Source organism: Spermophilus citellus (assembly GCF_964194105.1).
Source record: "Spermophilus citellus genome assembly, chromosome: 10".
Classification (NCBI taxonomy): Eukaryota; Metazoa; Chordata; class Mammalia; order Rodentia; family Sciuridae; genus Spermophilus; species Spermophilus citellus.
In genome coordinates this window covers 137,716,677-137,744,624 of record NC_138197.1, presented here as the reverse complement: position 1 = coordinate 137,744,624, position 27,948 = coordinate 137,716,677, and the positions used below count along the sequence as shown (strand labels likewise).

Genomic DNA, 27,948 nt, shown 5'->3' with positions numbered 1-27,948 from the left:
CCTTAGGAGTAAAACCTGCAGTCCCTAAGCTGTTCATTGCTCACTACTCTGTGGACTCCTGCCTTCAACACCTGGCAGCAAAGAGCCCACTCAGGTGGTCTTCAGAGCAGAAAGGAGTTCAGGAGGGAGCATCCTGCCCAAACCTGGGGTTAGGGGACCTGGGGGCAGAAGCAAAAGCAGCTTGAGAAAGACAGACAAGAGGCTGGCCAGCTGATCCAGCACATGTGCGGCCCATAGAGGGCCAGCCCAGGGATTGACAAGAGTGGCAACAGCTTTAGTGGTACCCAGCCCCCAGTTCAGCCCCCTCCCTGTGGCTCCATGCTGGGGAGCAGGACAGAGAAACAAGAAAGGGAAGGAGAAGGTGAGAGGGCAGATGGTATGACCCCACCTATCTTCTTACTGCACTTTAAAAATCCCACACAGGAATCTGTGTTTAAGGGGCTCTAAGGGGGTACCATGAGATGAATGTTTCTGGGCAGAAAAGAGGAAGTTAGTGGCTGGTTCCCAAAGGAAAAGGTGCCAGTGTGCTCCAGGCCTCAAAAAAAGAAGCAAAGCAGTTGGCAGTCTAGGACAGATGGCACCAGTTTCCTGGGGCAGCCACACCACCCATGAGGACAGGACTGGAGGCAGAAGCTGGCAGACACAAAGCCAAACCCTGGACATGCTCATGCCCCATCTGGGTCTCATGGACCCGGCCCCATGGCCAGCACCAACAGGGTCATGGAGACCAGCAATCCTAAGGAGCCTTCTATCTCAGGGAACAAGGCAAGACTAGACAAAGAGATGGATGACTGGGGTGTGGGACAGGTGAGATGGGACAGAATGAGGAGGAATGGAGCAGCCTGTGAGTGGATAGGAGGAACAGGAGACAGGGACAGGTCCCTCCCCATATGGCCCTGCTCACCGAGCTGCTGCGATGGGTGACTTCTTGGTGGGGTCCAGCAGGCCACCCAGGCCACCGGCTGGCTCCTCCCCCAGGGAGCGCGTGTCTTTGTTCAGCTGTTGCAGGCGGGAGCTGAGTTCGCTGATCACAGTTGGTTTGTCGTCTTCAGGCCCAGGGAGCCCCCGGCTCTCCACGGGGTCCCCCCACAGCTTGGACCTTCTCTGGAAGAGGTAGCGAGGGCGGGCAGGCCCGGCGGCAGAGGCCAGCCCGGCAGAGGCGGCATGGTGCTGCTGGGCCATAAGCTCGCTGTCCGAGGACTGCTTCAGCAGCGGGTCCCTGAAGGTCACCGGCCCCTTCCCCAGCGGGGACTTGAGCTTGGGCTTGGGAGGCACTGGTGGCTTCTCGAGTAGAAAAGTATGTCCATCAGCGAAGGAGGTGTGGGTGTCGGTGAGTTCCCCACTCTCTGAGCTCAGCGTGGACATGCTGGACACTGTGGAGATGGTGCTTGTGGTCTCCAAGTGGGGGTCACTGGAACTTCGAGTGTCAGCCTCCTCCACGCCAGAGTCGGCTGCAGACTCAGGGGCAGGGGGTGGCTCACTGCTGGGCTTCCCTGAGGCCGGGCTGGGCACCGTGGTGGGCAATGGGCCCGGGCCAGGGGGTGGGGTGGCCAGCAGGATTCCATTGGCAAACTCTTCAGGGGGTGGCACCAGCCCAATGCGGGCCAACTCCTCCCTGGTCTCCTCATCACTGGAGGACAGTTGAGCAGGCGGCAGGTTCACAGCAAACACCAGCTCTGGCTCCTCTTCTGAGCTGCCCTGGCCTGGTCCAGGGTCTGTTGGGGTGCTGCCTGGGGGCTGGGCCCGGGGGCTAGGCAGGGGCTCTGTCACCGATGCAGTCTGCATGGGAGCCGGGGCCAGCTCTGGGGTGCCCGGGTGCTCCTCTTCAGCTCCCAACCTGCTGGGCTCCTGCCCATTGCTGGTGGCATGCACAACAATGAGGCCAGCTGGCCGCTGCAGTGAAGTATCCAAGACGCTGAGGATCATGGACTTCTTGTCCTCGGGTGACTTACGCTCCTCCCTAGGGGCCTTCTCTACCTCCCTTCGGGCAGGTACAGGAATCCAGGCTGGGCTCCTCGGGGAAAAAGCTGGAGAGGCCAAGGCCCCTCGCTCTGAATCCCGGGCCTGGACATCCACAAACAGGGGTCCAGGGCGTTCTGCATCAGGGCTGTGCACGGGTGTGGGGGACCGGGAGGGTGTCTGTGAGGCCAGAGCTCGTTCTCGGGCAGCCAGAGCCAGGGCCAAGGGTGAGCTAGGGTCCAAGGGTTTGCCAGTGAGTGGGTGGATGAAGGTGGAGCCCGAGGGCCCAAGGCTGGGACCACTGACCAATGGCTTCAGAGCAGAGACTGGGGAAGGGAGCAGCAGATCGCGGCCGGTGGTGGTGGCGCCGGTCCCCAGGAGGCGCTCATCTATGGAGCGTGAGGGCTGCAAACTTGGCAAGTCAGCACTGGGGGGGCTGCCCTCGATGGCACCCACTGACAGGAACACCGTGGAGCGACGCCGTTCCTCAAGCCGTCGCTCCTTGCCAGGGCCCGCACCCGGGCCTGGGCCCCCAAACGCGAGGCCCAGGCTGTCCCCCGAGCCATAGTCGAGGCCGCCCTGCCGGGGGCCGCGGTGCGTCGGGGACGGCTCCCTGGCGAAGCTGCCTCCGCCTGGGCCAGGACTACCCACAGCCAGGGCCGCTCGCTCCTGTGCATCCTCCACCTGCAGCTGCTTCACCAGCGGGCTCTTGCGGCGCTGTGGCTTGGACGGCGCGAAGAGGCTGGCGCTGAAGGCGCCAAGGTTGGCGTAGGGGCTGTCGGGGCCGGGTGGCCGAGGCCTGCGCTTCGGGCGCTCAGGCGGTGTGGCTGCGGGCCCGGGCCGGGCGATGTCGCCTGCTTCCGGCGCCGAGTCCTGCAAGATGATCATAGAGCGCGCGCGCTTCTGCCGCTCGGGATAGGGCAGTGGGCCAAGGGGTGCGCCTGGCTCGTAGAGGCCGGCTGTCCCCGCCCCCAGGCGTGCCTCCAGGCCTGGCTTGAAGCTGGAGCGTACTGTGTCATAGGCTCTGCCAGGCGGGGGTGGTGGTGAGAAGGCAGGGGGCGGCCCCGAGTCGAAGTAGTAGGGTGCTGGCGGGGGCGGAGGCGCGGTCTGTGGCGGGGGCGGGATGCCGCGCCCCTCACGCCCAGAGTCCTGCATCGATGTGCTCCTAGGGAAGCGCCCTTCCAGTAGGGACGCCAGCTTCTCATCCTCCCCTGCAGATGGAAGGGTCTGGTGAGACTGCCCTGGGCTCTGTGCCTTCAGAGACACCCCTGGGGACTGGGGCGCCCCCTCCCATGGAGGCTGGTCCAACCCAGAGTCCATCCCACTCAGGAGCATGGGTCAGGGTCAGCAGGGCATCAGGGATGATTCAGGAAGCCCACAGCAAGAACTCTGAGTGAGAGGCCAGTCTGGGCTCCTCCTGGGATACCCAGCCCTGCACAAGTAGGAAGGGCTGGGGCCCAGGAGAGTGCTTCAAGTTCGGCCACAGGAGAAGGAAAGCCCCCATGAAAAAGGCTCTGGGACAGAACCTAAGCCCTCCCTGCCTGGGCCCCAAATCTGCCATGCCTGTAGATAAAAATCAGACCATAAGGCCTGTAGGGGTAGGGGCTCCCATGCAAAACTGAGGAAGGTAGGCTCCAAAACACCCCAAATAGAACAAGCTGGACCTGTGCCTGGCCCTGGGGGCCACCAAAGGTGGGAGCACAGCACTGCTGCAGATAAGGGACAGGACTGTGGCAGAGAGCACCATGCATCCAGCAGAAGGAGAGCAGGGCATGGGTGGGCCTGACGGGGCTGCTAGGAGGCAGCTGACATAACCACAGTGGCTGGACTTCAGTAAGGGTTGGTGGAAGGAGGATGGGTATGTGACTTAAATAGAACTGTAGGCCAAGCACTCTGCATGTTTCCATTTTAGCCCCTATTGGCTGTGTAATCCCAGGCCAGCCCCTCTGAACCTGTTTTCTCATGGGCTTATATAACCTTAAAATGAACCCCCTCCTTCTACCTGTAGATGCCATTAGGATTCTAACTAAAACCTGACAACCTCCTAACTCTGGGACATAGTGTGGACACCCACAGGTATGTCCAGTGAGGCTGCACATGCTGGGTGGCCCAGCCTGAGGGGTAGGCAGCTCCACACCAGCACACCACATCTGGTATGCTCTGTGTTAGACATATGCAGGTTAAGAAGTCACTAAAAGATAGGATGTCTGCTCCGACTAAATCCTCCCTCAGTCACTGCAGTGCAATGTCATCAGCAAGGCCTCTGACCAGCCAGGTGTAATGGCTCTGTCAGGTCAGGTGTAACAAGGGTAGGTGGGCTTCTGCTGCAGGCTAGGCTTGAGTTCCAGCTCTACCAGTCACCTCTAGGAATTCAGTCTCATTTCAGAAGGATTTTCTGCCCATTACAGGGCCATTTAATGTTTACAGTGTTGGGCTGGACAGGTAGCAGCACCCTGGGAAGGTGGCCAAGTATCATCATTTTTAGGTCTGTCTTCCCTCGCACTGATGGACAAAGAGTCTGTGTCCAGTTGGTCTGGATCTCCCAGCTGCATTCCTGCACGACACATGCACAAAGGATGAACACCCCCAAGACTGCACTAGATGAAGCTCCCCAGGAGGAACAGTTGCACCTCCAGGGCGTAGAGGCGGCAGTGACATGTGAGGATGAAAAAGGGAGATTTAATGCTAATGGCATGCCAAGTTCTGCGTTAGGTGAAGAAAAGTCATTTGCCTTCGCACAGAATGGGAGTCTGTTCTGATGCCATCTGGAGCAAAGTAGATCCTCTCTGCCCCAATCATAGCAAGAGCATTTCCTAGCCTCAAGACGCAGGGTCTGATCTACCATTGTCAGCCGCTGCTGGGAAGCCCCTGTGTACCCACTTGGAGCTCGAGCAGGAACAGCCTACTGGTGAGCCCAAGTCGTCCTTGGGGGAGGCACCAGGTGTTCTCCATGTTAACAGATGAGGGCTCTGAGGCTCTAAGGGTTGCACCATGAGCCCAGGGCCACACAGGACACAGGGAGGAGTCTGGGGGAGCCTGACAATCCAGTCCAGTGATCAAATTGGCAACTAAAAGCAAGGGACCAAAATGAGCACCTGTCAGATCACTTGTTCAGAGAGTATAGTGGGCACCAGTGAGAGGAGGTGGCAGGCCTGCCAGGAGGCTCAAGGCCTACAGAGCAGATGCACAGGGCTGGACCTGCAGTGGTCAGTCCTGCAACTGGATGGCTATCCAGGCAGAGTGAGAGCAGGAGGACAGTAGCAAGACTGTTAAGACCCAGATCTGAGGGAGGTGGAAATGGAGGGGGCCAGTGCTGGTGCCCAGGGCCCTGGGACAATAAGAAGTCCACGAAGGGTTAAGCTAAAGGATGTACAGTAATATAACTCTACTGCAGAAAGTCTCCTTTGCCAGAGGGATGGATGTCAGGGCAGAGAGGGGGCGGAGGTCATGAGAACAAAGCTGTGGTCCAGGTGCAAGAATAGGGCCTGTACTGGGCAAAGCTTGAGACATGTGAGGAGGCAGCCCATCCAAATTATTAGGTGAGGCAGAGGATAAGAAAGAAACCATAGAGAATCCCCAGGGCTTAGGCCAGTGAGGGCAAAAAGAAGCACCTCTTGGCTCCAAAGTAGCTGCAGTTTCAATAACCTTCTTCCACCACTCTCCCATCTACAGAAATGATTCTCGGCAATTCATGAAGGAACTTTCCATATACCCATGTTTCTACATATTGGCATCTGTCAGCAATTTTCCCCATTGTCCCCTGGAAACTTCCACTTACCCTGCATTCTAAGCTCAAAACTGCCACCAACCTTCTGTGACACCCAAGGGTGGCTGGAGCTCCCCAGTTAGCTCCATATGTATGTGTACCTTGATACCCAACATGGAACTGAAGGACCCATCCTTTCCACCTGAGCCTGAGATCCAGCCCAGGGTCAACCTAGAGTAAGCAGGGCTCCTGGGGGAAGGTGAGGGACTGGAGTTTGGGCAGCTGATTGGCTTGAGGATGGATAGCAGGCAATGGGCAGGACACTTGTGTGACCTTCAGCAAGTCAATTTACTGAACCCTTTGCTTCAGTAAAATAAATGATGTTCCCCAATATGGTCACCGAGAGTATGAGATAAACACGTGCATAAATGCTGTGTCTGCCCTGTGCTGGGCAGGGAAGCTTTGGGGTTTGGTGGCTCTCCGCAGGTAGGTGGATGGACAGTGGGCAGCTGTGTGGGTGGCAGATGCCCAGGTAGGCAGCTGAGGGAGACTGAATGCCTGTGGAGATACAGTCCTGCCTGGGGTCAAGGAGGTGGCCACATATGGGGTGTGGTGGAGGAGGGGCAGTAATGAGGCCACCAGGGAATAAGAGGTAGAAGGAAAAGATGCGGAGGGCTGGGCCTTGAGCAGGTCCCTCAGTTAGTGGGTTAGGGCCTGGGGACTGAATGGTGCAGGCTGAAGGAGGGAGAGCCAGGAAGCACTGTGCCCAAACCCTGGGAGAAGCTTCACTGCGGAGGGATCCAAGAAACCTAGTGGAGTGGTAAGAAGATGCCTGGTGGTATGTGCCCTGGAAGATCCCTGGGGGGAGTAGTTTCCCTTTAGATGTGGAGACAGCTCATCAGACCCAGGCTTAGGGCAATACAGGAGACCTTTCCAGGAAAACTGGCTGTGAGGTAGAGGAGAGTGCGCATCGCCTGGTGGGTGTGGAGCAGGTCCTAGGAGAGACTGCTTTACGGCAAGCTGGACCTTGGCTTGGCTCTTGCTACAGAGGAGCAGCCAGGATAGGAGACAGCTGATTTGGGGACAAGGACACTGGTGCTAGTGGGAGGCAGAGTGATGGAGGGGAACACCCAGTGGACAGGGCAGTGGACAGGTGTTGGGGGCACCCAGTGCACATGAGACAGACCAGCAGTACCCAGGGGTTGAGGGATGCTGCCCAGTGGACAGAAGTGGTGAATCCAGTGGGCACCAGACCAGGAAAGAAATCTCAAGAGTCTCTTCCAGCTGCCTGTCCCTGGACTCACGGAAGGACAGACATACTTATGTCCAAAAATGGGACCCCTGGTCTGGGCAGGAAGAGGTTGGACTCAAGGAACTGAAAATCCCAGCCACAGGTGGGAAGAGACAGCATCCTCCAACCCTGAATCCACCCAGCCTAGCCCCATCCCTCCCAGCCTCATGCAGTCCCTCAGCCCAGCCATACCTACAGACTTGGTCCGTGGAATCCCCTTCCGCAGAGAGCCCGGCAGCTTCTCTGGGCCTGGGAGGCCCTGGCGCTCAAACAATGACTGTGGGGGTCGGGGAGGGGGGAACATGGAGGTTCCGGGGCATGAAGGCCCCCAGTGCTCCATTCAGTCCCACCCCTCCTCCACCTAAGCCAGAGACTGGAGACACCCCATGCACCCTCCAAAACACTGGTACCCATGGCCTGGTCCAGAAATCAAATCTGGCCCGATGCTCAGGTAGCAGGTTGTGTGGGCAGTGCAGACAGTGGCAGTGTTGATGGTGGGTCTAGGTCCCAGGCACGGTCTGGAGGAGGGGAAGAGTCCAGAAGGTGCCAGGGAGGCCAGGAATGGTCAGGGAGAGGACATGCTATGTGGTAGCCTCCACCAGGACAGAGGTCTGGTGGTCCTAGAGTGGTACAGAAGCTGCCTGGGCTGGGAGGTAGGCAGGCTGCAGCCACAGGAGACCCAGTGGTAATAAACTGGCCATCCTGGGGACTGAAGTAGTCCCAAGAGTCTCCAAAAAGCTCTGAGGTATTTCTCCCACCTCCAGAGAGGAGACCCAAGAAAGAGGGAGCATGGCCCTCTGACCCCGTATCCCACCCAGCGGCGGCTTACACTGATCTCAGCAGGGGTGATCCTCCGGCTGGTGGGCCGCTGCTTGACAGTGGCTGCTCTGGAGTCGGCGTCTGCAATGTCTGGCCTCAGTGCCGGCTCTGCCGCAGCTGCCAGGATCTCATCCAGCTTCTCTGCAGTGGAGGAGAGGCCACCTCAGCCCCCAACCTGCCTCTGGTCCCCCAGGCCCACTTGACCCCTAGTGCTGACCACGGCCACTGGGACCCAACCATCTTCAGGCCCCTCACTGCCCCAGGCTCACAGCCTGGACTACATCTTGTATGCCATACCAGCCCCTCATGCTCCCAAACCCAGCCCCCCAGCCTATCATCAAGATTCCACCTGCCCCTGGGGAGTAGCCACACTGGACACTCCAGGAGTCGCCACTCAGGCAACCAGGGAAGAAACACAGGTGGGGGGTAGAACCATTTAGAGCCCCTACTCCCTGACTCCCCTCTGTCCTGGGCCTGATCTTGGCCCATGGCCTAAGCCAAGGCAAGCTGCTCCTAGTGGGACCACAGCCCTGTGACAGACTCTGATGTAAAGCATGTGTCCACAGGATGTTCAAACAGGTGATAAAATAATCAATGAACGCACATGTGGGGGATACAGCCTAACCACAAGGCTCAGGCTGGGGATCTAAAAAACGGTTCAGTACACATGAAGAGGTCAAAGGTCAAAGAGTCTTCCTCCTTTACGCCAAAGAGAAGCAGTTCCAGCCACGGTGGGTGCTAAGAAACAAAGAGGAAAGCAGGATGGCTGTAAAGGATCCTCCTCATTGAAGGGGCTTTCCCAGCCCCTCAGAAAGCAGTGGGAGCCAGAGAAGCAGGGGAGACCCACATGGAGCTGATGCCTGAACAAGGCCCACAGGCAGATGTACTAGGCGGCCTCTCTCCGAGTCTGTTAATAGAAGGAAATCTTTGTTTGCTGTCCTTATTAAAGTGAAGTGCTTTTAAAAGTGGCACAATTGCGTATCAGAAGAATTTGGAAATGTCCAACTAACATGACTGAGGGCACAGAGCTATGGGGAGATGGCCACTCAGCTATATCTCAGAGTTTGCTCAGGGCCAGTCTCAGGGTACAGAAGGGGCTGGGGAAGCACTTGAGTCTACCTGGCAGCTACACAAGCCCTCTCCGCTGGTGGCCTCACAGAACCCTACCCATCCCCAGGTCCTATTCATCTCTCAAGGCTATGCCTACCCTGGGGTGGGGGGCACTGGCCTGGCCTGCTTCCACTCTCACATGCCCCTGATGAAGAGTTCCCATGCTCATCCTGAACACCTCCTGCTCCTTCCAGCCCCAAGCTGTGGCTTCAAGTGGCGCCTGCTGGCTCCACCTGCCACCCCTTGGCAGCTTCTTGAAGTGTCCGGTACCCACCGCCCCCAGACCAGACCTACACTGCACACTGACTGCCCAGAGTTGGGGCCCTCACCAGATACAACAGGCACGAGCGCAGCCAGGCACCATGCAGCTGGCTCTAGGGAGAATCCCTGCAGAGGGACCCATGACTGCACTAGCCCAGTGCAGGTACTCAGTGCCCATGAGAGGCAAAAGGCACCTTGTCTCCTGAGCCCAGCTGTGTGCAGGCCTTCACCAGTTCCTCCCAACACAAACCCCCAGAGTGGCTCCCGGACCAGGGATGGCTAGATGAGGGATCTTCCCATTTATTTTTGAAGTGGACTGAAGAATTTCCTTTCAAAGGTGAAATCACCACCACCTTCCTGTGTTAACAAGTCCTTGGTGAATCCAGCATGTGCAGGTTCTTATCTCCCACAACCAGCATATAGACGATGCCATTATCACCCTCACCCTACCAGGAGCAAACCGAAACAGAGAGAGACTATCCCAGATCACAGGCCCAATAAGAGGGCAGCCAACTGCCGCACCATCTAGAAACCACAGAAGTAAACATGGTGGAAAGCCCTTCCTCCTAGCAAGATGTGCTGCCACTTAGGCTGTGGGAGAACCTAGTCCCAGGGACCCAAAGCAATGTGCACACAAAGTATAGCAAAGCAACTATTACGGCTCATGAGGTGAGGTGCTGAGGCCAAGTGAGAATTACTTTCAAAAGGAAAGAAATCAAGAATTCTGCAAATGGCTGGGCGCGATGGTGTAGGCCTGTAACCCCAGTGTCTTGGGAGGCTGAGACAGGAGGATCGTGAGTTCAATGCCAGCCTCAGCCATGGTATGGCACTAAGCAACTCATTGAGACCCTGTCTCTAAATAAAATACAAAATAGGGCTGGGGGTGTGGCTCAGTTGTTGAGTATCCCTGAGTTCAATCTCTGGTTCAGTCCCCCAAAATTTTGCAAATGACAAAAAGATGATGAGGTTGGGATAAATTCCCAATCAAATTAGAAAACACACTCTTGAATAAATTATTCTTGATACTTAAAAAAGGAAATGAAGCCCACTAGGAACCAGGTGCAGGCACTCCCACCAACCACCTACATGGGTCATCTGGGTGTGGGGCAGGACACGCTGGGGCCCAAGTAGTGTGACAACTCTCCTGCCACCTCCTCCACAGCTGGGAGAGGTACACAGGCCACAGCACCCTGGAAGCCCAACTCTATCACTGGATGGCAGAACCAGAATATCCCAGAAGTAGCTTTGTTTGTCTGCCCCAAAGGCACAGAAAGGAGTCCTGGAGGAGAGACTTTGTCATCTATTTTTAATACCTGAAAGGACAACAGATCCAGGAGACTTGGGGGCAGGGGAAGCACAGGGCTGCAGGTCCTGAGAGAGGAGTGGGCTGGGGGCCAGTGGATATAAAGTGGTAGATGGAGGGATGCTAGGTACTCAGAGGATATTTATAGATACCATGCAGGGGGCCACAGGGCCACTAGGCTTCCGTCTGGGCCTGGCTTCCACCTGTGTAAGAAGTGGAGGCAGCGGTAGAAGCCAGGCCCAAGAGCTCATCAGACACTGGTCCTCAGTACCCAGGCCCAGGTGACTCTGTTGCCACCTGGATATTGTCCCTTGCAGCCAGGCTGGACATACAAGCTTGAAAGGATACTAGGATGGGGCATGAGAGGGGATAGCAAAGTCAACAGCCTGTCAGGGGACCCCAGATCCCTGCTCTAAAGGGACTGTCAGCTCTGAGTCAGCCCTGCAAACAACCAGCACAGGAGTAGGGCCCACAACCCAGGAAGAGGCAGCCCCTCGAGGATTGCAAAAAGATGCAACCCAGCTAGAGCCAAACACCCCCACCCCCATCCTAACACTGCCCAGTCACCCAGCTTCTCCAACTCCAGACTGGATCCCTCAGAGCCCTTCTTCTCTCCAGCTCTAGGCCAGGGCACATGCAGTGGCCTCCACCAGGGACTATCTTAGCTCCTCTCCACCAGGCTGCCTCCACAGCTCCCACATTCTCCAGCTCCCCTGAGTCCTAGGGTCCACGGCTGTGCCTCCCTAGCATATCCCAGAGAGTCACAACTCTAGGGACTCCCCATTCATCCTTCCTAGCCCTTCTCCATGCCCCTACCAGATCCCCCGGGAGAATCCTGGGTGTGCCCAGGATGCCAGACCACCCAGACTTGGACTGGAGTCTCATACACCAGTGCTCCCCACAGGTGTGAGGTAAGGCTGGGCCTGGGGACACAAGCAGATGACTTACCCCCTTTTCTTCTCCGAATGGAGGCTTGGAATCAAGAAACAGAGCAAAGGGAATAAGAGGCAGGTTTTATCCCATGGCACACGGGCCCATTCTCCACATTCAATTCCTTGTCCCCATATCTACAAACCCCACCTCCCCAAAACCCGGCCCTCACAGATCCGCCCCTGGCGTCCCCCTCCTTATCATGAGCACAAATCTGCTCAAATGCCAGTTGGTTAATATGTGGCCTAAAACAAGAAGGAGAAACCCAGCACAAGCAGGAACATATGCACACACATGCATATACACACCCCAAGTCCAGTCACACATGCACACCATGCACACACACTCCCACAAGTCCACTCACATATGCACACATGAGCACACGTACACACCCACAAGTCCATTCACACATGCACACACATGCATACCCATGAGTGCATGTGCATGTGTATGTACAGACATGACCATACACGATGATGTACAAAACTAAACCATACTCGGTCCAGTCAACTGTCTGTTTAGGAAAAAGGCAAAATCCCCCCAAAAATTTAATTTCAGAGGCCACTGAAATTGATAGTTACCCTGGAGCATTCTTTGCAAAGTAGGGCTTGAGTGTGCGGGGGCATGGGGGTGTGTGATGGGTGATGGAACCCAGGGCCTTCCCATGCTAGGCAAGTGCTCTACCACTGAGCTGCACCCTCAGCCCCAAAAGGAGTTTTCAACAAAAGGCAGGACAAGCCTATGCAGCAGGGAAACCTTTTCCAGACAGGCCAGTGACAGGGACACTGGGCAGGGAACCTACCCCAACCTCTCACCACAAAGAAAAAGGAACTTAGTGATCACAGGGAGCTAATTTCTCCTAACAGAGTCATGAATGAAGAGAAGTTAGCTGGGACCTGCCGCTCCCCCAGAGCTGGGGTCTCCACTGAGTTCTGGCCCCACTCACATCAGGACAAGCCAAGCAGAGTCTCGGGTGAGGAAACCCCAGTAAGGAAAGGAATTGGGAGTGCTCTGTGCTTCCTCCTCTACTACCTCTTGCTCTTCCTGTCACCCCTACATCTGCCCACTACTACAACCTTCGTTTCCTGGGACCAGCTTTCACTCACAGGAGCCCCTCTCCCCCCTTCTCCTCCTCCTTCTCTTCCTCCTCCTCGTCCTCCAGCAGGACCTGGCCTCATACTCCACATGGCAGGAGCCACTTCAGCATGAGCTGCAGCCCACTTCCCCATCACCTCGCACACTTCCCCATCACCTCGCACGCTTTTCCCTTCAGGTGTTCAGGTCATGGTAAAGGATCACAGAGTCCAGAGGGCTGTTAGCTCCTGGCCGTGTGAGGGCAGGACATGTGTGTTATGACTGGTGGTAACCCCACACCTCTCATGTCCACCTCTTAAAAGCACAAGTTCTGGATTGGGAATGGCATCTCAAGCACCTGGGGACCTCAACTGCTGGCCTGCTTCCACGAACCATGAATTTCCAGAGGGGAATGGTCGGAAGTGGCTGCCTCCGAGAACAGCTGTCCTCTGGAAGCAAGGTGGCTCCCCAAGCCACTGGCTTTCCAGCCCTTCTCAGAACACAGAACCATGAAGAATCTGGGTCCAGATTCAAAAGAAACTGTGATCCTAGGCTAAAAAATGTAGGCAGAGGCTCTGGGCTAAGCTGCCCTCTTGTCTTCCCCTAGACTCAGATCAGGAAAGCCTGATGCCATGAGTGAGCTCCTCTGGACCACCAAAGTCTGTAGAGCAAACCCAACAACCTCTCCCTGTGGCTTCTAGAACAGAGGGGAAGATCTGCCTCTTCCACTCACTGTTTCTGTAGGCAGAGCAGCTCAGGAGTTTTAACAAAGGCAGGACAAGTGGACTCAGCAGAGAAACCCGTGCCAGACTGAGGAGTCATTCCATATTCACAGTGCAGAGTCCTTGGTTCCCTGGGTCACAGTGCTCAGGTTGCCCCAATCGATCTGTGCAGACCAAGAGGACCCCTTCCAAACACGCAGCCTCTGACAGGTGGCTGCACTCACCCATTCTACCTGTTGTCCAACCAGACCCAACTGCCTCCTTTGCTGGCTGATGGACCCATGTGGGTCAGGTCAGCTCTGTGACTGACCACAGACCCACAGGACCCTGAGACCAGAAGTGTGTACCTCCAAGGTCTGGTGCCTCCAACTGCTCTACCCAGAGCCTGTCATTAAGCCACTACTCCCTCCTCTCCTGTCTCTGTCTCTCTCTGTCTGGTGATTTTTAAGACTTTTCTGTTTGTCTATGGTATTCTGAAGTTTTACTGTGATCAACCTAGACATAGATTTATTTCTATTTCCCTGATTGGAACTTCTTCAAACTGGAGTCTCACATCTTTGTTCACTTTGCGGAAATTCTCAGCAAACTATTGTTTGAATATTGCCTCTGTTTTTGTTCTTTCCCTCTAGGACTCCCAACAGATAGGTGCTGGGCTCTTCCTCCTAGTTGCTTTCTGCCTCCATCCCCTAAATGATCTCCTCAGACTTACCTTCAGTTTCTTTTTTCAGCTGGGTCTAGTATACTGTTTATCCCAGCCACAGATTTTTTTTTAAATCTGGCACTATATTTTTTTGTCTCCATAACAAGTCTTCATGGATGTTTGTTAAATGTGCTTATTCTTTTGTGTTGTTGTTCTGTCTTCTTATCTTTCATTAGTTCTTTCAATTCTATTATCTTACTTTATTCTCTTTCATACTCCTCTGATTTCGAGTTCTTCTGGTGCTAATTCTAGCTCCTGTGCATAGTTCCAGCTTTCCCACTTCTCACAGACCCACAGCCAGCTGTGTCTTCCAGGAGAGCTGAAGATTTCGATTTCCAAGCTTGAGTTCATAGGGAATGGACTGGTTTGGGGGCCACTCATCACTCTGGCTCAAGCTTGCTCTCTTGGCTACTAAGCCTCACAAAAAGATCCTTGGGTCAGAGCTTGTCTTGGGACAAAACAAATGTACTACTGCCCAGGGCCCTAACCTACTGGAGCTTTTTCCTTAGGGAGCCCATTCATGATCTGAGTTTGTATGGGGACTTCAGAATTCCCAATCATAGACTGTAGGAGGATCAGCTTCCCCTACTCTACTGGCTTTGATTTCTCTCTTCATTTTTGAGACCTGGGGATTCCTTTTCTTTCTTCTTTTTTTTTCTTTTTCTTTCTTTTTTTTTTTTTTTTTTTTGAGTTGTCTGTATATGTGTGTGTTCGTTTTATTTTATCCAGAGTATTAGGCAAAGCAAATCCCGACCATGTCAGCCCAGTCTATCTTGGTAGTTGCTTCCCACACTGAACTAAATCACAGTCAAGAGTGCCTGTTGGAATAGGACAGCCAAGCTTGTGTCCAGGACAGGGTCAGGGCCCAGTCCATGAGCTAGTACAGGGATATCTCTGGGGGCCAGAGGAAGGATTTCTTCTATGACCATAGCCAGAGTAGAGCCTAGGATAGGGACTAGGCTCCAACTGGAAGGGAAGAGCACATCAACTGTTACATGTGTTGAATGTGCTCATGGCGGGGCTGCTGTTGGCTGGGATGTACCACCACAGGGCTCTCAACAGCATTGTGCATCAGCACATGACCACAATAAGGTTGCACACGCAAGACATGGTCATGCAGGGGAGACCTGCCCACAACAGAGCTTTTCAAGGTTACATATGTGTGGACGTGATCATGTATCTTGCAACATGCTCACCACCAGGCTATTAATAAGTACACACCCAGACCGAGCTGGGTGATCTGGGGCTGTGCCTGCAATTTGCCCACCCAAGCCCAACACACTCTTGTTCACCCCCCAGTCCATGAAGCCCCATCCTATCACCTGCCAGAGGTGCTCACAGAGGCCTTGGAGGTTAGAGGCTCACTTGACCACCATGCATACAGGTGCAACAGTAACACACACATAGAGAGGCGACCCAGCCAGTACCTGGCAGAGCCAGAAACACACCCAGGTTCCCCAACCACTCCTCCTTCCTCACTTGGAAAAAATGCAGATGCAAAGTCAGAGTAAGACGTGGAAAGTCAGGAGCAGCAGATGCATATATACATGCATACATGTGCGAACACGCTGCAGGGTCAGACCGTGCCCCCTGCCATCTGTCCAATTTATCCCAATGTCTGTCTTCAGCCCCACTGCCCAGCCCTTCCACATGCCATGCCCTGGCCCACAGGCACCCACCCCTCCAGCACTCTGTCGGCTCCCACACCCAGCATCGGTCCTTCCTCCTGTCCCTGCCTGACCTCAGCCCCAGCTCAGCATCCCTAGCCTCCCACACAGCCTATGCCCACCCCTCTCTGGGCCTTGTGACCTAAGCCAATGGCCACCCCAGTGCTCACCGAGTTCCTCGAGTTCGGCAGTCATGGACTTGGAGCGCAGGGTCAGCGTGGTGCTGGGAGCCCTCTTCGGGGGGGGTGGGGCTGCAAAGAAGAGGGAGGCCTTGGACCTCCTGTCCAGCAGCAGGCGGCGCGGCGTGGCCAGGTGTAGGTGCCACTTGCGCTCTACCGCCTGGATCTCCTCGTACTCCCGTGAGGATGAGTCGCACTGAGCCAGGATCTTGTTCAGGCTGCGGCTGGATGCAAACTTCTTCATGGCGTGGGGAGCTCAGGGGGTGCAGGGGCTGGGGTGGGGGGGGGCCTGTGGGGGCCTCGGGATCCCCAGAGCCCAGGCCTCAGAAGGCAGTTAACGGTACCAGTGGGGGTCAGGGTGCCAGCTGGCTCTAGTCTGAGTACCCACCCTGCAGGCTCTGAGGACCCAGTGAGGGGGCACTGGCGCCATGGGATGGGGGTTGGGAGGGTCTCCTGCCAGGCTGGCTCCTGCTGCTCCAGAGCTCCCCCAGGGGCCTGGTGGCCACTGCCCTTGGAGAACCAGGGTGTGACCAGCCAGGCCAAAGGCCTGGGCTGGGCCGGGTGGCAAGGCCTCCTGGGCCCGGCTGTGCAGTGTCGGCGGCGCCGGGAGAAGACGCTTTTCCTCTTCCCTCAGGTGCCGCCTCCCCCTTCCCTCCGACAATAAGCAGCAGCGTCAACCTCACAGTTGCCATAGCAACCCCGGCCTCCAGGCAGCTGCTGGCAGAGTCGGGGAAGGAGGGATCTGCCATGCCAGGAGCTGGGGATTCCAGGAAAGGGGGGGGAAGGGATCTGAGGGGGCAATCTGGGGTCAGAGGTCAGAGGTCAGGTGGAGGGCCAGGGTTCTCACACACAGCCTGGAAAGCAACCTAGGCTACAAACAAGTATTTAATGAGCTCCATCTATCAAGGTTCACCCAGGTTCAGTAGCCCAGAGTCAGGTTGGGGAGAGGAAGGTGGGCCTGAGGTAAAGGGCTCAGGTCAGGAACCCAGGGGAGAGTCCAGGCAAGGCCCACGAACCTCAGCCCTCACCTCTGCGCCGAGCCCCGTCCTCCTCTGGCTTCCTGGTCACAGACACGACCTTCATCACCAGGCGGTTGCCACCCTGGCGGATCAGGGCCACCACCTGCTTGTGTCCAACCTTCACCACATTCACCCCGTTCACCTAGGACAGATGGGCTGCTGGGTAGGCGCCAAGCATGTCCCCCTCCCCCCCGCCCCCAGTGGTTGGGGCCAGGACCCCACCAGGCTGTGTCGGCCAAGGCTGGGGCTCACCTCAATGAGGAAGTCTCCAGTGCGCAGTCCCGCCCTCCAGGCCACGCCCTCCACATCCACTGACTCCAGGTACTGGAGCGCAGGGAAGGCCGGCGTGGGTGTGAACTCCTCGATGGGGGTCTCTGCTGCAGGGGGAGCAGGAAAGGTGCCTCACCAGTACGGCTCAGGTGGGGGCGGCCAGCACACAGCAGCCTCCACACAGCTCAGCTCATGGAACATGTGACAACTGTGGCAGAATGACCTGGGGCAGGGAGGGTAGCAGGGGGGGCAGCAGGCAGGGCCACCCAGCCCAGGAATCCAGCACAGACCCCCATTCCCCGACCAGAAAGGTCCCCACTCTGCTAGGCTCCTTGCAGAGTGGAAAGCAGTGGAGGAGGTGGCTCTGCCCTGTCCCAGGGAGCCCTGCGCTACACAGCCAGAGCCAAGGCAGAGGCAGGAGGAGCCATGGGAGACAGTGGGCAGCGGGCAACAGGACACAGAGAATACCCAGCACTCACACCCTTACCTTTGGCCCCCCGGAGCACGAAGCCAAAGCCCTCGTGTTCCCGTTTCTGTAGGACAGCCACCTTGTCATCAATGACGTAGTCACTGATGAGGAAAGCAGGGGGCGGGGGGTAAGGCTAGCCTGGCAGCTGGGGAGCATGGCAGCCAGGCTTACCCCACAGGGTCCCACAGTACAGATCATCCCAGGATTGCCCAAGGCTGACCTGAACTGCAGAATGCAGAGGTGGCCAGGCACCTTGTCCTCACCTTCCTCCAATCTCCACACACCCTGGCCCTCCCTCTCACCACACGTCCCACCCCACACCTGCCAGGCCCCACCAGTGTCCCTGTGTGTCCATACCCTGTCCCACCTGCCAGTACCTGTGTGAAGTGAGGCTGTCATAGGAGCCCACCGTGTAGTGGCGGAAAAGCCGCTTCGTCCGGTCCTCCCGGGTTTCTGGAGGGAGTATCAGGAGCTGAGGAATGGCCATGACCTCCAACTGGCTGAACTGCTCTCGACTAAGCTGCTCACAGTCTGTCCACACACACCCTTGGCCTGGTTGTACCCAGATGGAAGTGGGGACCCCAACTTCTGGGGTCCTGGGTCCAGAGGTCTGAGGCAGGAAGGCTAAGGGGACCAGGCAGGGAATTCTGGCCTCTGGCAGCCAGGGCCCAAGTGGGTAGCAGCCATGGCTTATCTCTCCTGAACAGCACACAGCTGACCACAGGAGACCAGACAAGGCCAGGGCCATCCAGTCAGTGAGCACAGGAGAAAGCCTGAGGGTGCGTGTGAGACCAGTCATGTGTATGCTGTGCTCACGCTGTGTCTGTAACCAACAGAGTGTGCAGCACTGTGCTCTTGCACGAGCATGAGTGGATTTCAGCATGTGCCAGTACATATCTGCGTGTATGTGACCCGCACTCCCAGGCAGAGCTGTGCTGTCCACCGCGTGCACCAGCCTGGAAACAGCACTGAACTCTCCTCTATAGGCCTGATGTGCACCCCTAGGGTGTCCCTTGCTGCAGACCTGCCTCTGAAATGTGGGAAAAGATTCAGGGGGAAGCTGGATCCCCCTTCCCTGCCCTCACTGCATCCCATGGAAGTTTATCCCCATCTGTCCTTTGATCTCAAAGTCCCTCGAGGCCACTGTGGAAGTGGTCAGGTTTGCCAGCTGCCCCCTCGGCCTTGCTGGCCTCCTGAAAGTCTGGCCCACATTGCCAACCAGGACCTCAGGTGGGCTCCAGGCTGGCTCCTCCGGCAGGTTCCTCATGTTTCTGGTTCCACACTTGAGGTCTCCAAAGACCCTGGGGTGGCACCCCTACTGCCTCGCATCTTACCCTCAGGGGCTCCCTCCCTCGTTTTCTCTTACTACAGCATTCTCAAGATTCATTTTTAACTCCACCAAGTATTTATTGAGCTCCTACTATACACCAGGCCCCGTTTGTTTTAGTTCTAAGAACACAGCAGAGAACAGAGCAAAGTTTCTGCCCTTGTGGAGTTAATAAGCTATTCTGTAATAGATGTAATAAATAACAAATATATAACACATCAAAGGTTGGCGAGTGCTCAAGAGCAAAGAAAGCATATCAAGTATGCAAAGACAGTGTGGTTCCAGGGCATCTTAAGAAGGCCTCACCTGCAAGGACAGCCAAGCAAAGGCTCAGGGACATGGGGGTGACGGCCTCCAAGAATGGGGCTATCAGAGTGGAGCCCAGGTATTGACCTTCAGCCTAGGGTATGAGGGACAGTGTGGAACACCATGCAGCTGGAGCAAAGGGAGCCAGAGAGTGACCAGAAATGAGATCAGAGGGAACCTACCATGTCTTGTGACCTGTCTTCCCAATAATTGTGAGTTCCTTGAAGGAAAAGACCACATCTTATTCTCTGTATGGTCCCAGTGCCTAGCACAGCACCTGGCACCTAACAGCAAGAGAATATGGTGCTCAACTACCTGGGTGTGTGTGTGGATCTATACTACATGGACAGAAAAAAAAATGAATGAGTGTATAAAATGGATGGGTGGGTGGAGGTAGAGAGAAGATAGATGGCTGGGCTAAAGAGAGATACGTATATGTACGGATGGATGCACAGAGGGATGGACCGACTAAGAAAGAGGGTTGATGGAGAGATGGATGATGAACAGACAGATGATCTGGGCAGCTTGATGGAGAGAAGGATGGATGGATGTGGATGGGTGGATGGGTTGATAGAGAGATGAATGGATTGATGAATGATCAACAGAGGTACAGGCAGATTGGGTAGGTCACCTGAAAGGGGTGGGTGCACAGGGGTGGGTGGTAGGTGGAGGGGATGACTGGCTGAGTCAAAGGACAGATGCAGCAGGTACACACAGAGATGAAGCCATAGCTAGATAGGAGGAGAAAGAGTTCCTATTCACACCAGAAGACATGGCTATTAACTGGCACAGTGGCACATGCCTGTAATCCCAGTGGTTCAGGAGGCTAAGGCAGGAGGATGGCAAGTTCAAAGCCAGCTTCAGCAAAAGTGAGGTGCTAAGCAACTCAGACCCTGTCTCTAAGTAAAATGCAAAATAGGGCTGGGGGTGTGGTTCAGTGCGCGAGTGCCCCTGAGTTCAATCCCTAGTACCACCACCACCACACCCCCACTGCCAAAAAAAAAAAAAAAAAAAGACATGGATGTGAAGAAAAGCACGGGTCCAGATTTCAGGCATGGCAGACTTCCATAAGGGCAAGATTCTCAGTAAGGCAACTATCTCCTTGGAGCCTCTCCTTACAGAGTCAGAAGGGTCCCTAGGTTCTAGTAACCTGATTCTCATCACCCTGGCCCCTTCCACGCACATACCCACTTGCTGTGGCTGAGTCTCTCTGTGACATGCCCACATTGTCCATTCTGAAGCTCAGAAGTCAGCATAGATCATGCCTAAATACCATGCAGATGTGGCTTCAGATCCCTCCTGGCTTTCACCACTCTCCTCTCCAGGTCAACCGTCATAGAAATGCTTACATTGCCTGCTTGCCAAAGGACCCCAAACTTGCATTCACTAGCCTCTAGCTATGGACTAACCTCTCATTTTTAGTTTTTTTGTCAACCAAACACATAGTATTTATTATAAATTCATTCTCTGGTTTTGTCAATCAGACACATGAAAATCTGCTGGAGAGAAAACATCCAGAAACAGCCCCCTAAATGAGAACCAAAGGGGCGGGGAGGGAGGGACAGTGCAGCATTCCAGCATACTGGACCTCAAGGTCCCTGCACAAACTGGTCTCAGCATTTACTGTCCTCACAGTTCAACTCCCTGAGCCTGCAACAGTGCCACACGAAGCCCACCTCTGCTCAGTGCCTGTCTTCTGGTCCTGGAGCAAATGCTGACCCTGGACACCAGACAGGCCTGTGTTCCTCAGCACAGTGTCCCCTCCTTGGCCTATAAGTCCTTCTCTGTCCCCACTCTGGTCCCTGAATCAGATTTTTTTTTTTTTTTTTAATCTGAGCCTGTAGGAAGCAGGTTCCTATGGCTAATCTGCTCTCTGGCCTCTAGCAGAAATAAGCCTGAGTCCCAGTGGGAGGTTCTGCCCAGAGTGGCTAACTGGGCATGCAGCTCAGGTCAGAGGGAGGCCACTACTGCTCCTGCCCACTGCCTACAAGCTGCCTCTGCAGAGCCCTAGGAGCTCCCATCTACCCAAGTACCTCTGACAACCTCTTCCCCAGTTACACACCCTAATCTGCAGCTCCACCTAGAGGCCCTGCAGCTGCCTTCAGGTCTCAGGCCATGGTCCCCACACTGGCTACTCCGCAGCTCTCTCTCTTCTCTGTGAACTTCTAACAGCTCTGTCCTGTTTGGATCTTGACCCTGACATTAAAATACCTGCACAATCAAGCAGCCCTGGCCTGGTCAACTCCTACCACCACACCATCCTTTCCCTCTACCCCAAAGCCACATGACTGGCTTCAGGCTCCCCACTTCAGCCTTGCCATCCCTCACAAGGCTGCCTGCCTCTGTAACAAAAAGACCCTACCCTTCAGGCTGAGGCCTCCCTTAGAAATGGTGAGTAAAAATGGCCCCGCCTCCTGAGACTGCTGTCTACCACTTGACGGATGAAGTACTAAAACTGAACTGCTCAGGTACATGGAGTGACACCATGTGTGGCTCTATAGCACTGTCTGGGCCTGACGCACATGGACACCCTCTCTGGCTCCTTCAAGACAACCCAGGGAGCTCCCACACCCACAGGCCCCACCACAGTGGCACAGCACACCCACCTGGCTGCCAGGCATGCCTGCTCTGCTTGATGCCTGGGCCAGGCCTCTGAGAAGCTAGCCTAGGTGCAGCATGGGGCACACCAGTGAACACCTGCTCCTGAGTTCTGGTTCCAGCCCAAACTTCCCTCCCTCCCGAGTTTCAGACTGAGGTCTAAATGTACCTGTATCCACAGTTTTCAAACTAGAACCTTTGTGACCCATACTGGGGGAGCATAGGACTGGCTCCTCTGCCTCAGGAATAGAGATAGCACCCTCTCCTGTCCAGTCAGACCAGAGCCCAGATCTCTAAAATCATTTCCCACCTGGACCCCACTACACCCACCCTTCACAGACAGAGAAGAAGGGACCCAGACCCTTCCACACTCCAGAAGGGCTACCAGGAAGACCTCAGGAAGTTAGGGAACAGCCATATGAGAAAGCAAAGGCTAGCCAGCAATAGACCAGCAGCCGAGGTCCTGCCTCCCTAGGCCTCTGCCAAGCTGGGCAGAGGGCAGAGGTACTGGCCACAGGGAGGGGGGGGGAATGGGCTCCCCTGGGAAACTCACACCAGGGAAGGGGACCCAGCAACCCTACACCCAATCCTTTCACATGCAGAAGGAGGGAAATAAATACCTAGATCCAGACACAGAACACAACTACTAGTGACCACTCAGGAGGGGCTCCTTCATCCCATTAGTTCTCTGGGCCAGAAGTAACTTCATGGGTCTGCCTAGGTTCTGAGGGCTCACTGCAAAGTCAGATCCCAGACCTGCAGCCAGCCCGTGTAGTGAGCTCCAAAGGACCAGCCACAGAATCTACTAGAGGACCAGAGGGAGCCTTTCTAGAAGCTCAGGTATTCAGCAAGCTTGGACTAAGGCCATTCCACCTCTAGGAGCTGCAGCCTTCATCTTCACATTGTTCTTCTTGCTGAGGACAGGGGCCATCCCTCACTGGCTGCCCTCAGACCACCACAGCCCCAGGGTACCTACAACTGCCCCTTGGGGCCCAACTGGCCTCATTTCCTCTTGGCTAGTCCAGGCCTCCTGCTCTGCCCACTTGGACAATCTGTCCACTTTGGAAAAACGCCTCTTTTCTCACACTGACCTCCTTACTGGTCTGCCAGCCACACATGAATTGCAAGCTCCTAGCACCTGGTATTTCTGTGAGGACTATGCAGGAGGGGTGGTGACAGTCACAGGAGTCACGTGTGGGGTCACTCACACAGAGGCATGGTCACGAGGGTGTGCCTCCTGTGGGCATATCACAGGTGCTTCTGTGGCGTGTACGGTACCAGGTTGCATGCACACATAACCCACTGTGTACACACTGTGTCTGTGTTATGTGCACAAGTTTCCATCTACTTTGGGTGTGTCTGAGTGCACTCCTCGTCTTTCCTCTGTGAATGTCCAGATTTAGTGCCCAAGAGACCCAAGGGAGGCTGGAAGGGTGGTGTCCTCAGGAACTGCCTGGGGGCCTAGGTCACTCACCACGCCTCGTGTCATACTGTCGCATCTGCACCTCCTCCACACAGTCAGCTGGGAACCAGCCTGTGCGACCCTTCACGGTCCCCTCCCAGAAGCCGCCTTCCCCGATGCTGAGCACTGGAGAGACAGAAGCCAGACAGGATGTCAGAGTAGCATGGAGCTGCAGGACAGTGGCCCCCCAGCCTCCTCAGGCATAGGTTCTGCCCATAACCCTCACCCTGGCTCCCTTTCTCTTCCCACATCCTCCTAGATTCTTCCCTGGGAAGATTTTGGGACCCAACAGAAGAGGGAAAGGAACAGATGGGCTCGGCACAGGACAAGCATGTGGGGGACAGACACACACAGATGGACACACTAGATGGGACGGAAGGCAGAGGCAGAGGCCACTCCTGCTGGTGTCCCCAGTGACCACTGTCCCTCCACCCTCCTGGCTCTGACACCCACCCAGAGGTCACAGCCAAGAGCTCAGGGTCATTGTGCTATGGCCAGTGGGCTAAACCACATGATGTAACAGGAGGGCTGCCCTCACAACTGCTTCTGCCTTAGGCTCCCAGGCCTTCTGCCTCAGAACACTGGAGGAAGGGGCCCGGTGATGACACAGACCCCCAGGATGAGGGGCTCAGAGGCCCAGAAACAGCTCCCTGACAGAAACCCACAACTGTCAGGTCTCCCCCAGGATGACAAGCGCCCCCCCATGTCCCTAGAATGCCCATGGAAGAAGCCTTGGAAGTGACACATGCCAGGAAGCTCTGTAATGGGATAGTGGGGTCCTTCAAATACAGGGACCTGGTGACATCAGCCCCAATCATGACACAGAAGCACCCACGACAAGAGCTGAGGTTCTATCATGACAAGCAGAGCCACATGACAGGAGTCCAAGGGCCAGAGCCCTGCACGGGGACACAAGAAGCCAGCGGGGCTCATCCCGCAAGGCCGGGGCCACCCCCACCACCGGACCACCAGGCTCCGCCACGCCGGCCCCGCCCCCCGCGCCCCTCACCCTTCACGGCCTCGCCGCGGTGCAGCGGGATCTCGCCCTCGCCCTGCGGGCTGTGCGCCTTCACCGCGATGAACTTGCGGCCGGGGACGGCGCTGTAAAGTTTCCTCTTCGGGCCCCGGGGCGGCGGCGCGGGGGACGCGGGGGGCGCCGGGCCCGGACCGGGCGCAGGGCCGGGGCCGCCGGGCCCGCTTGGGCTGTAAACGAACACGTAGGTGACGGACGCGATGCCGGGGGGCAGCGGGCACGCGAAGCCGGCGCCCGGGGCCTCCATGGCGCACGGCCCGGCCCCGCCGCCGGCCTCACCGCAGCCGCCGCCGCAGCGCCCGCCGCCCGCCCGCCGCCCGCCCGCCCGCCGGGGGCCCGGCCCGGGGCCGCTCCATGGGCCGCGCCGCCGCGCCCGGCCCGCTCCCGCCAGCGCACGAGCCGCGCCCGCTTAGGGCTCCGGGGCCGCGGGGCTGCGCTCCCGGGCGCGCCGGGCTCGCTCCATGCCGCGGCCGCCCCGCGCCCCGCCTCCTCCGCCGGCTCCTCCCTCTGCGGGCGGCGGCGGCCGCCTGACTCCCGCCCAGCTAGCCCGCGCCCTCGCGGACCCCCGCCGGACCCAGCAGGGGTGCGACGTGAGGGGGCCAGTGTGGCTGCTGGGTGGGCGCAGGGGATGGCTGGGCGGGTCTCTGGGCACCCGAAAAGACGCCTGTGCTGGGGAAGGACAGGGAGGGGTGCAGCGTGTCTGGGAGCCTGGCCTCCTCACACCCTATGCCCCAATCCCCTCCCTCCGGGCCTGTGTCCTCTCGTCCTGGACACCTGCCCCTGCTGCCCCTGCTGCCCCTGCTGCCCCTGCCTACTGCATGCTCACCACCCTCTCCAGACCATTCCTCAGACCTGGGCACCGAGCCTGAGGTCTCAATCCTCCACCTCCACTCTGCTCAAAAGCCTGCCCTAGCTCCCTAGCACCGAACAGGGCAAGTTCTCCCAGACTAGAGCACTTACTATGCTCCAGCCTCCCGCGTGGGCACTTTCCCTCTCCTTCCTCTGAGCCCTTCACCACACTGCAACCAACTAAACTACTCTGATCTTGCCCATTCTGCTGGCAATTAAGTTACCCACTCTCAGCTCCAAATTCCACCAGACTCACCCTTCTAGGTTCAGCTGTATGGTACTGGGGCCAGACCCTGAAGATAACATTTCTGGGCTTTCCAGGGACTACACGCCAGGCTCAGCCAACAAGGGGGCTCAGAGCCCCACACCACTACACAAAAGCCATCCTCTGGCCATTGACCACAGGTTTCCTCTGCCCTGACGCTGTCCTTCCTGAGTGCACCAAACTTCCTTGATCCCCCTCCTAAGGGCCACAGACCCCTGTCCACTCACCAGAGCAGTCCAATACTTAGGTCACTGCCCCCCTCATTGCTTCTTTATATTGGGCCCAGCTGTCCATGTCCTAAAACCCAGTTGGGGCCCCTCTTGTTAGCTCCCAACACATGTGACACAGGGAAGAACCCTGCCATCCTACAGAGCCAGCAAGCTGGGGTCATGACATGGCAAGTCTTTGTTTTGCACCTGCTGAAAGGGTGAATGAACACACCAGCAGGTGCAGGAAGCTGTGGCTGCCACAGGGCTCAGACTCAGGAGAAGCCCTTCTGGGAAGTGGCAACATCCTGAATGCATTCTTTTAGCCACAGGGCCATTTGCCCCTTAGAAGCCCAAGGGGTTAAGTGAAAACTTCAGGAGAGAATGGCAATTTGGGGCAAGACAGGCAGCCTTCAGGGTCCAGCAAGTCTAGGCATAAACAAACAGACACTGAAGTCAACACTGAGTTGGGGCTGCATGAGTAGGGGCAAGAGTACAGAAACAAAGTCTTCCATGAGCTCCTGCTAGACCTCAAGCCCTCTGCCAAATACCTGGGCCCAGGTAGCCAACTCCTAGTCCCATGACTTTTCTGAACTAAACTGGGCACCAGGACCCCCATCTACAGCACAGGGGCACAGTCTAATAAGTCACTGAAGTGAACGCAGATGACACATTTGCTGTTCTGTTCAATGGTGCACCAAGTGATAGGGTTCTAAGAGCTAGCTGCCATCAGAAAACAACACACTGTTACAATACTTTCCTCCAACAATGTTTTCAAACACCTTCTATGTGCTTGGCTCTTGGAAAACAGTGGGAAGCCAAGACAACTCCTGCTCTCAAGGTACAAGGAGTACAGGCACCATAACCAGCAGGGGCTGCCCATGCAGTGCATCAGGTCACAGCAGACACACCTCTACAGCACCCTGGAGGGCTTTTCAAAGGGAATGCCTTGGATGAGATCATCCCACCTTACCAAGGAGGGACCCAGCACAGTGGCAGTCTGAGAGCAACGGCACCCCAAGCCCCTCTGTGCAGCCTGCTGCTTCAACAGGCTGCAGTCCACACCTCCTACGGTCAGTCCTGGGGACTCCAAAACCCTCAGATTCCCTACTTTCTCAGTGTCCTGGGGCACAGGGGGTGGTAAAGAGTTCTATAGGTGTACAGGACTGGGGACACCAGAACACCATGGAGACAGGGCTGGTTGTCACATGTAGGTTCTGAGCCTTCATGAAGAGGCATCCCACATTCACTTATGACCAGCCCTGACACTGCAGTGAGTTTTCTAACCACACCCTCTCTGCCTAGAATGTTCTCTCAGTTGTCCACTATCTAGAGCAAGCCCCAGCTTGAACCAGAAACAAGTGGAGATCAGCCTGCCCCAGCCCACAGGGCCTCACCTTCTTCCCTCCTCCATCCAGGGAGGCCTGTCAAGGCCCTGAGAGTCCTCAAATCCAGCCCCCAGGCCAGGCACCACCTCTCCCTGTTCCCACGGCCACACCTAGCCCAGTGCTGGCATTCTCCCCCACCAGGGCCTCCCAGCCCCCTCCTACCTGATCTTGCTCTGGCTGCCCCTGCTTGCTGAAGGGCCACCGACGTCATTCTCCTGGTCACCGTCACGATCGCGATCTTTCTCCTCCTGCAGCCGCTGGAGCAGCAGCTGGTGGGGGAGGCTTCGCAGAGAGGGCCCAGGAGAGGCCGCTGGCTGTGCCTCGCCCTTCAGGTTGATGTCGCTGGCTGAGCGCTGCAGAGGCCGAGGGGATGCCAAGCCACTGGGGCCAGCCAGTCTCCGCCGTTTCGCATAGCTGGGGGTTTCCCTGAATGGTACTGGGGTGGAAGGGCACAGTGAGACTCTGAAGAGCCAGCTGGGTGACCGACTGTCCTAGTTTGCTCAGGTTTTAAAACTAAAATCCTGTGTTCTAGGAACTGCTTCCATCCCAGGCAAACTGTGACAGTTGGTCACTCTATAACTAAGCCACCACAGACAGGCCACATCCCAGGCAAGCTGCCTCTACCTCCAGCTTCGGGGACACATAGCTGCTATCCTCTCAGCCTGATGAGGCTTGGTATGCCCAGATCTGCGGTCAGTTTCTCATTTCATGAGCTTCAGTAGACACAAAATAGGCTAACCATGACCGACTATACTAGACCACTGCTACGCAAGACTATTTAAGGGGTTAACTGTATCCAGGTAAACTGAAAAAGACCAAGTTTCAACAAATTACCATAAGAAAATAGATGGTAACTATCTCAGGCTTCTCTGAAAGCCATATAGTCTCTATAATTCTGCCACAGTAGTGTGAATAAATACATAAAGAAATGGGTATATCTGTGTTCCAATAAAACTTTATTAGAAATAGATGATGAGCTAAAAAATGTGATACAACCCTATGATACTTAGAAAATCACTTTAGATCCAAAGACAT

General features: G+C 56.2%; 1 protein-coding gene across 14 annotated transcripts in view; it reads right to left on the bottom strand.

Moving 5' to 3' along the window:
- SHANK3 (SH3 and multiple ankyrin repeat domains 3) overlaps positions 1-27,948 on the bottom strand; it is a 67,462-nt gene that overhangs the window by 19,707 nt on the left and 19,807 nt on the right. For 10 of the 14 annotated variants that reach the window (XM_081310658.1, XM_081310668.1, XM_081310669.1 and 7 more), the window contains 11 exons: positions 27,076-27,349; positions 24,182-24,375; positions 23,185-23,298; positions 17,857-17,932; positions 17,498-17,580; positions 16,993-17,117; positions 16,750-16,882; positions 15,713-15,793; positions 7,786-7,916; positions 7,149-7,233; positions 905-3,170 (listed from right to left, as the gene is read on the bottom strand). In XM_081310658.1, the coding sequence (XP_081166784.1) occupies positions 905-3,170; positions 7,149-7,233; positions 7,786-7,916; positions 15,713-15,793; positions 16,750-16,882; positions 16,993-17,117; positions 17,498-17,580; positions 17,857-17,932; positions 23,185-23,298; positions 24,182-24,375; positions 27,076-27,349 (3,562 nt within the window). Of the gene's footprint in view, positions 1-904; positions 3,171-4,320; positions 6,654-7,148; positions 7,234-7,785; positions 7,917-15,712; positions 15,794-16,749; positions 16,900-16,992; positions 17,118-17,497; positions 17,581-17,856; positions 17,952-23,184; positions 23,299-24,181; positions 24,376-27,075; positions 27,350-27,948 lie in introns of those variants that run through there. The other 4 variants (XM_081310660.1, XM_081310661.1, XM_081310662.1 and 1 more) reach the window with 4 other exon arrangements.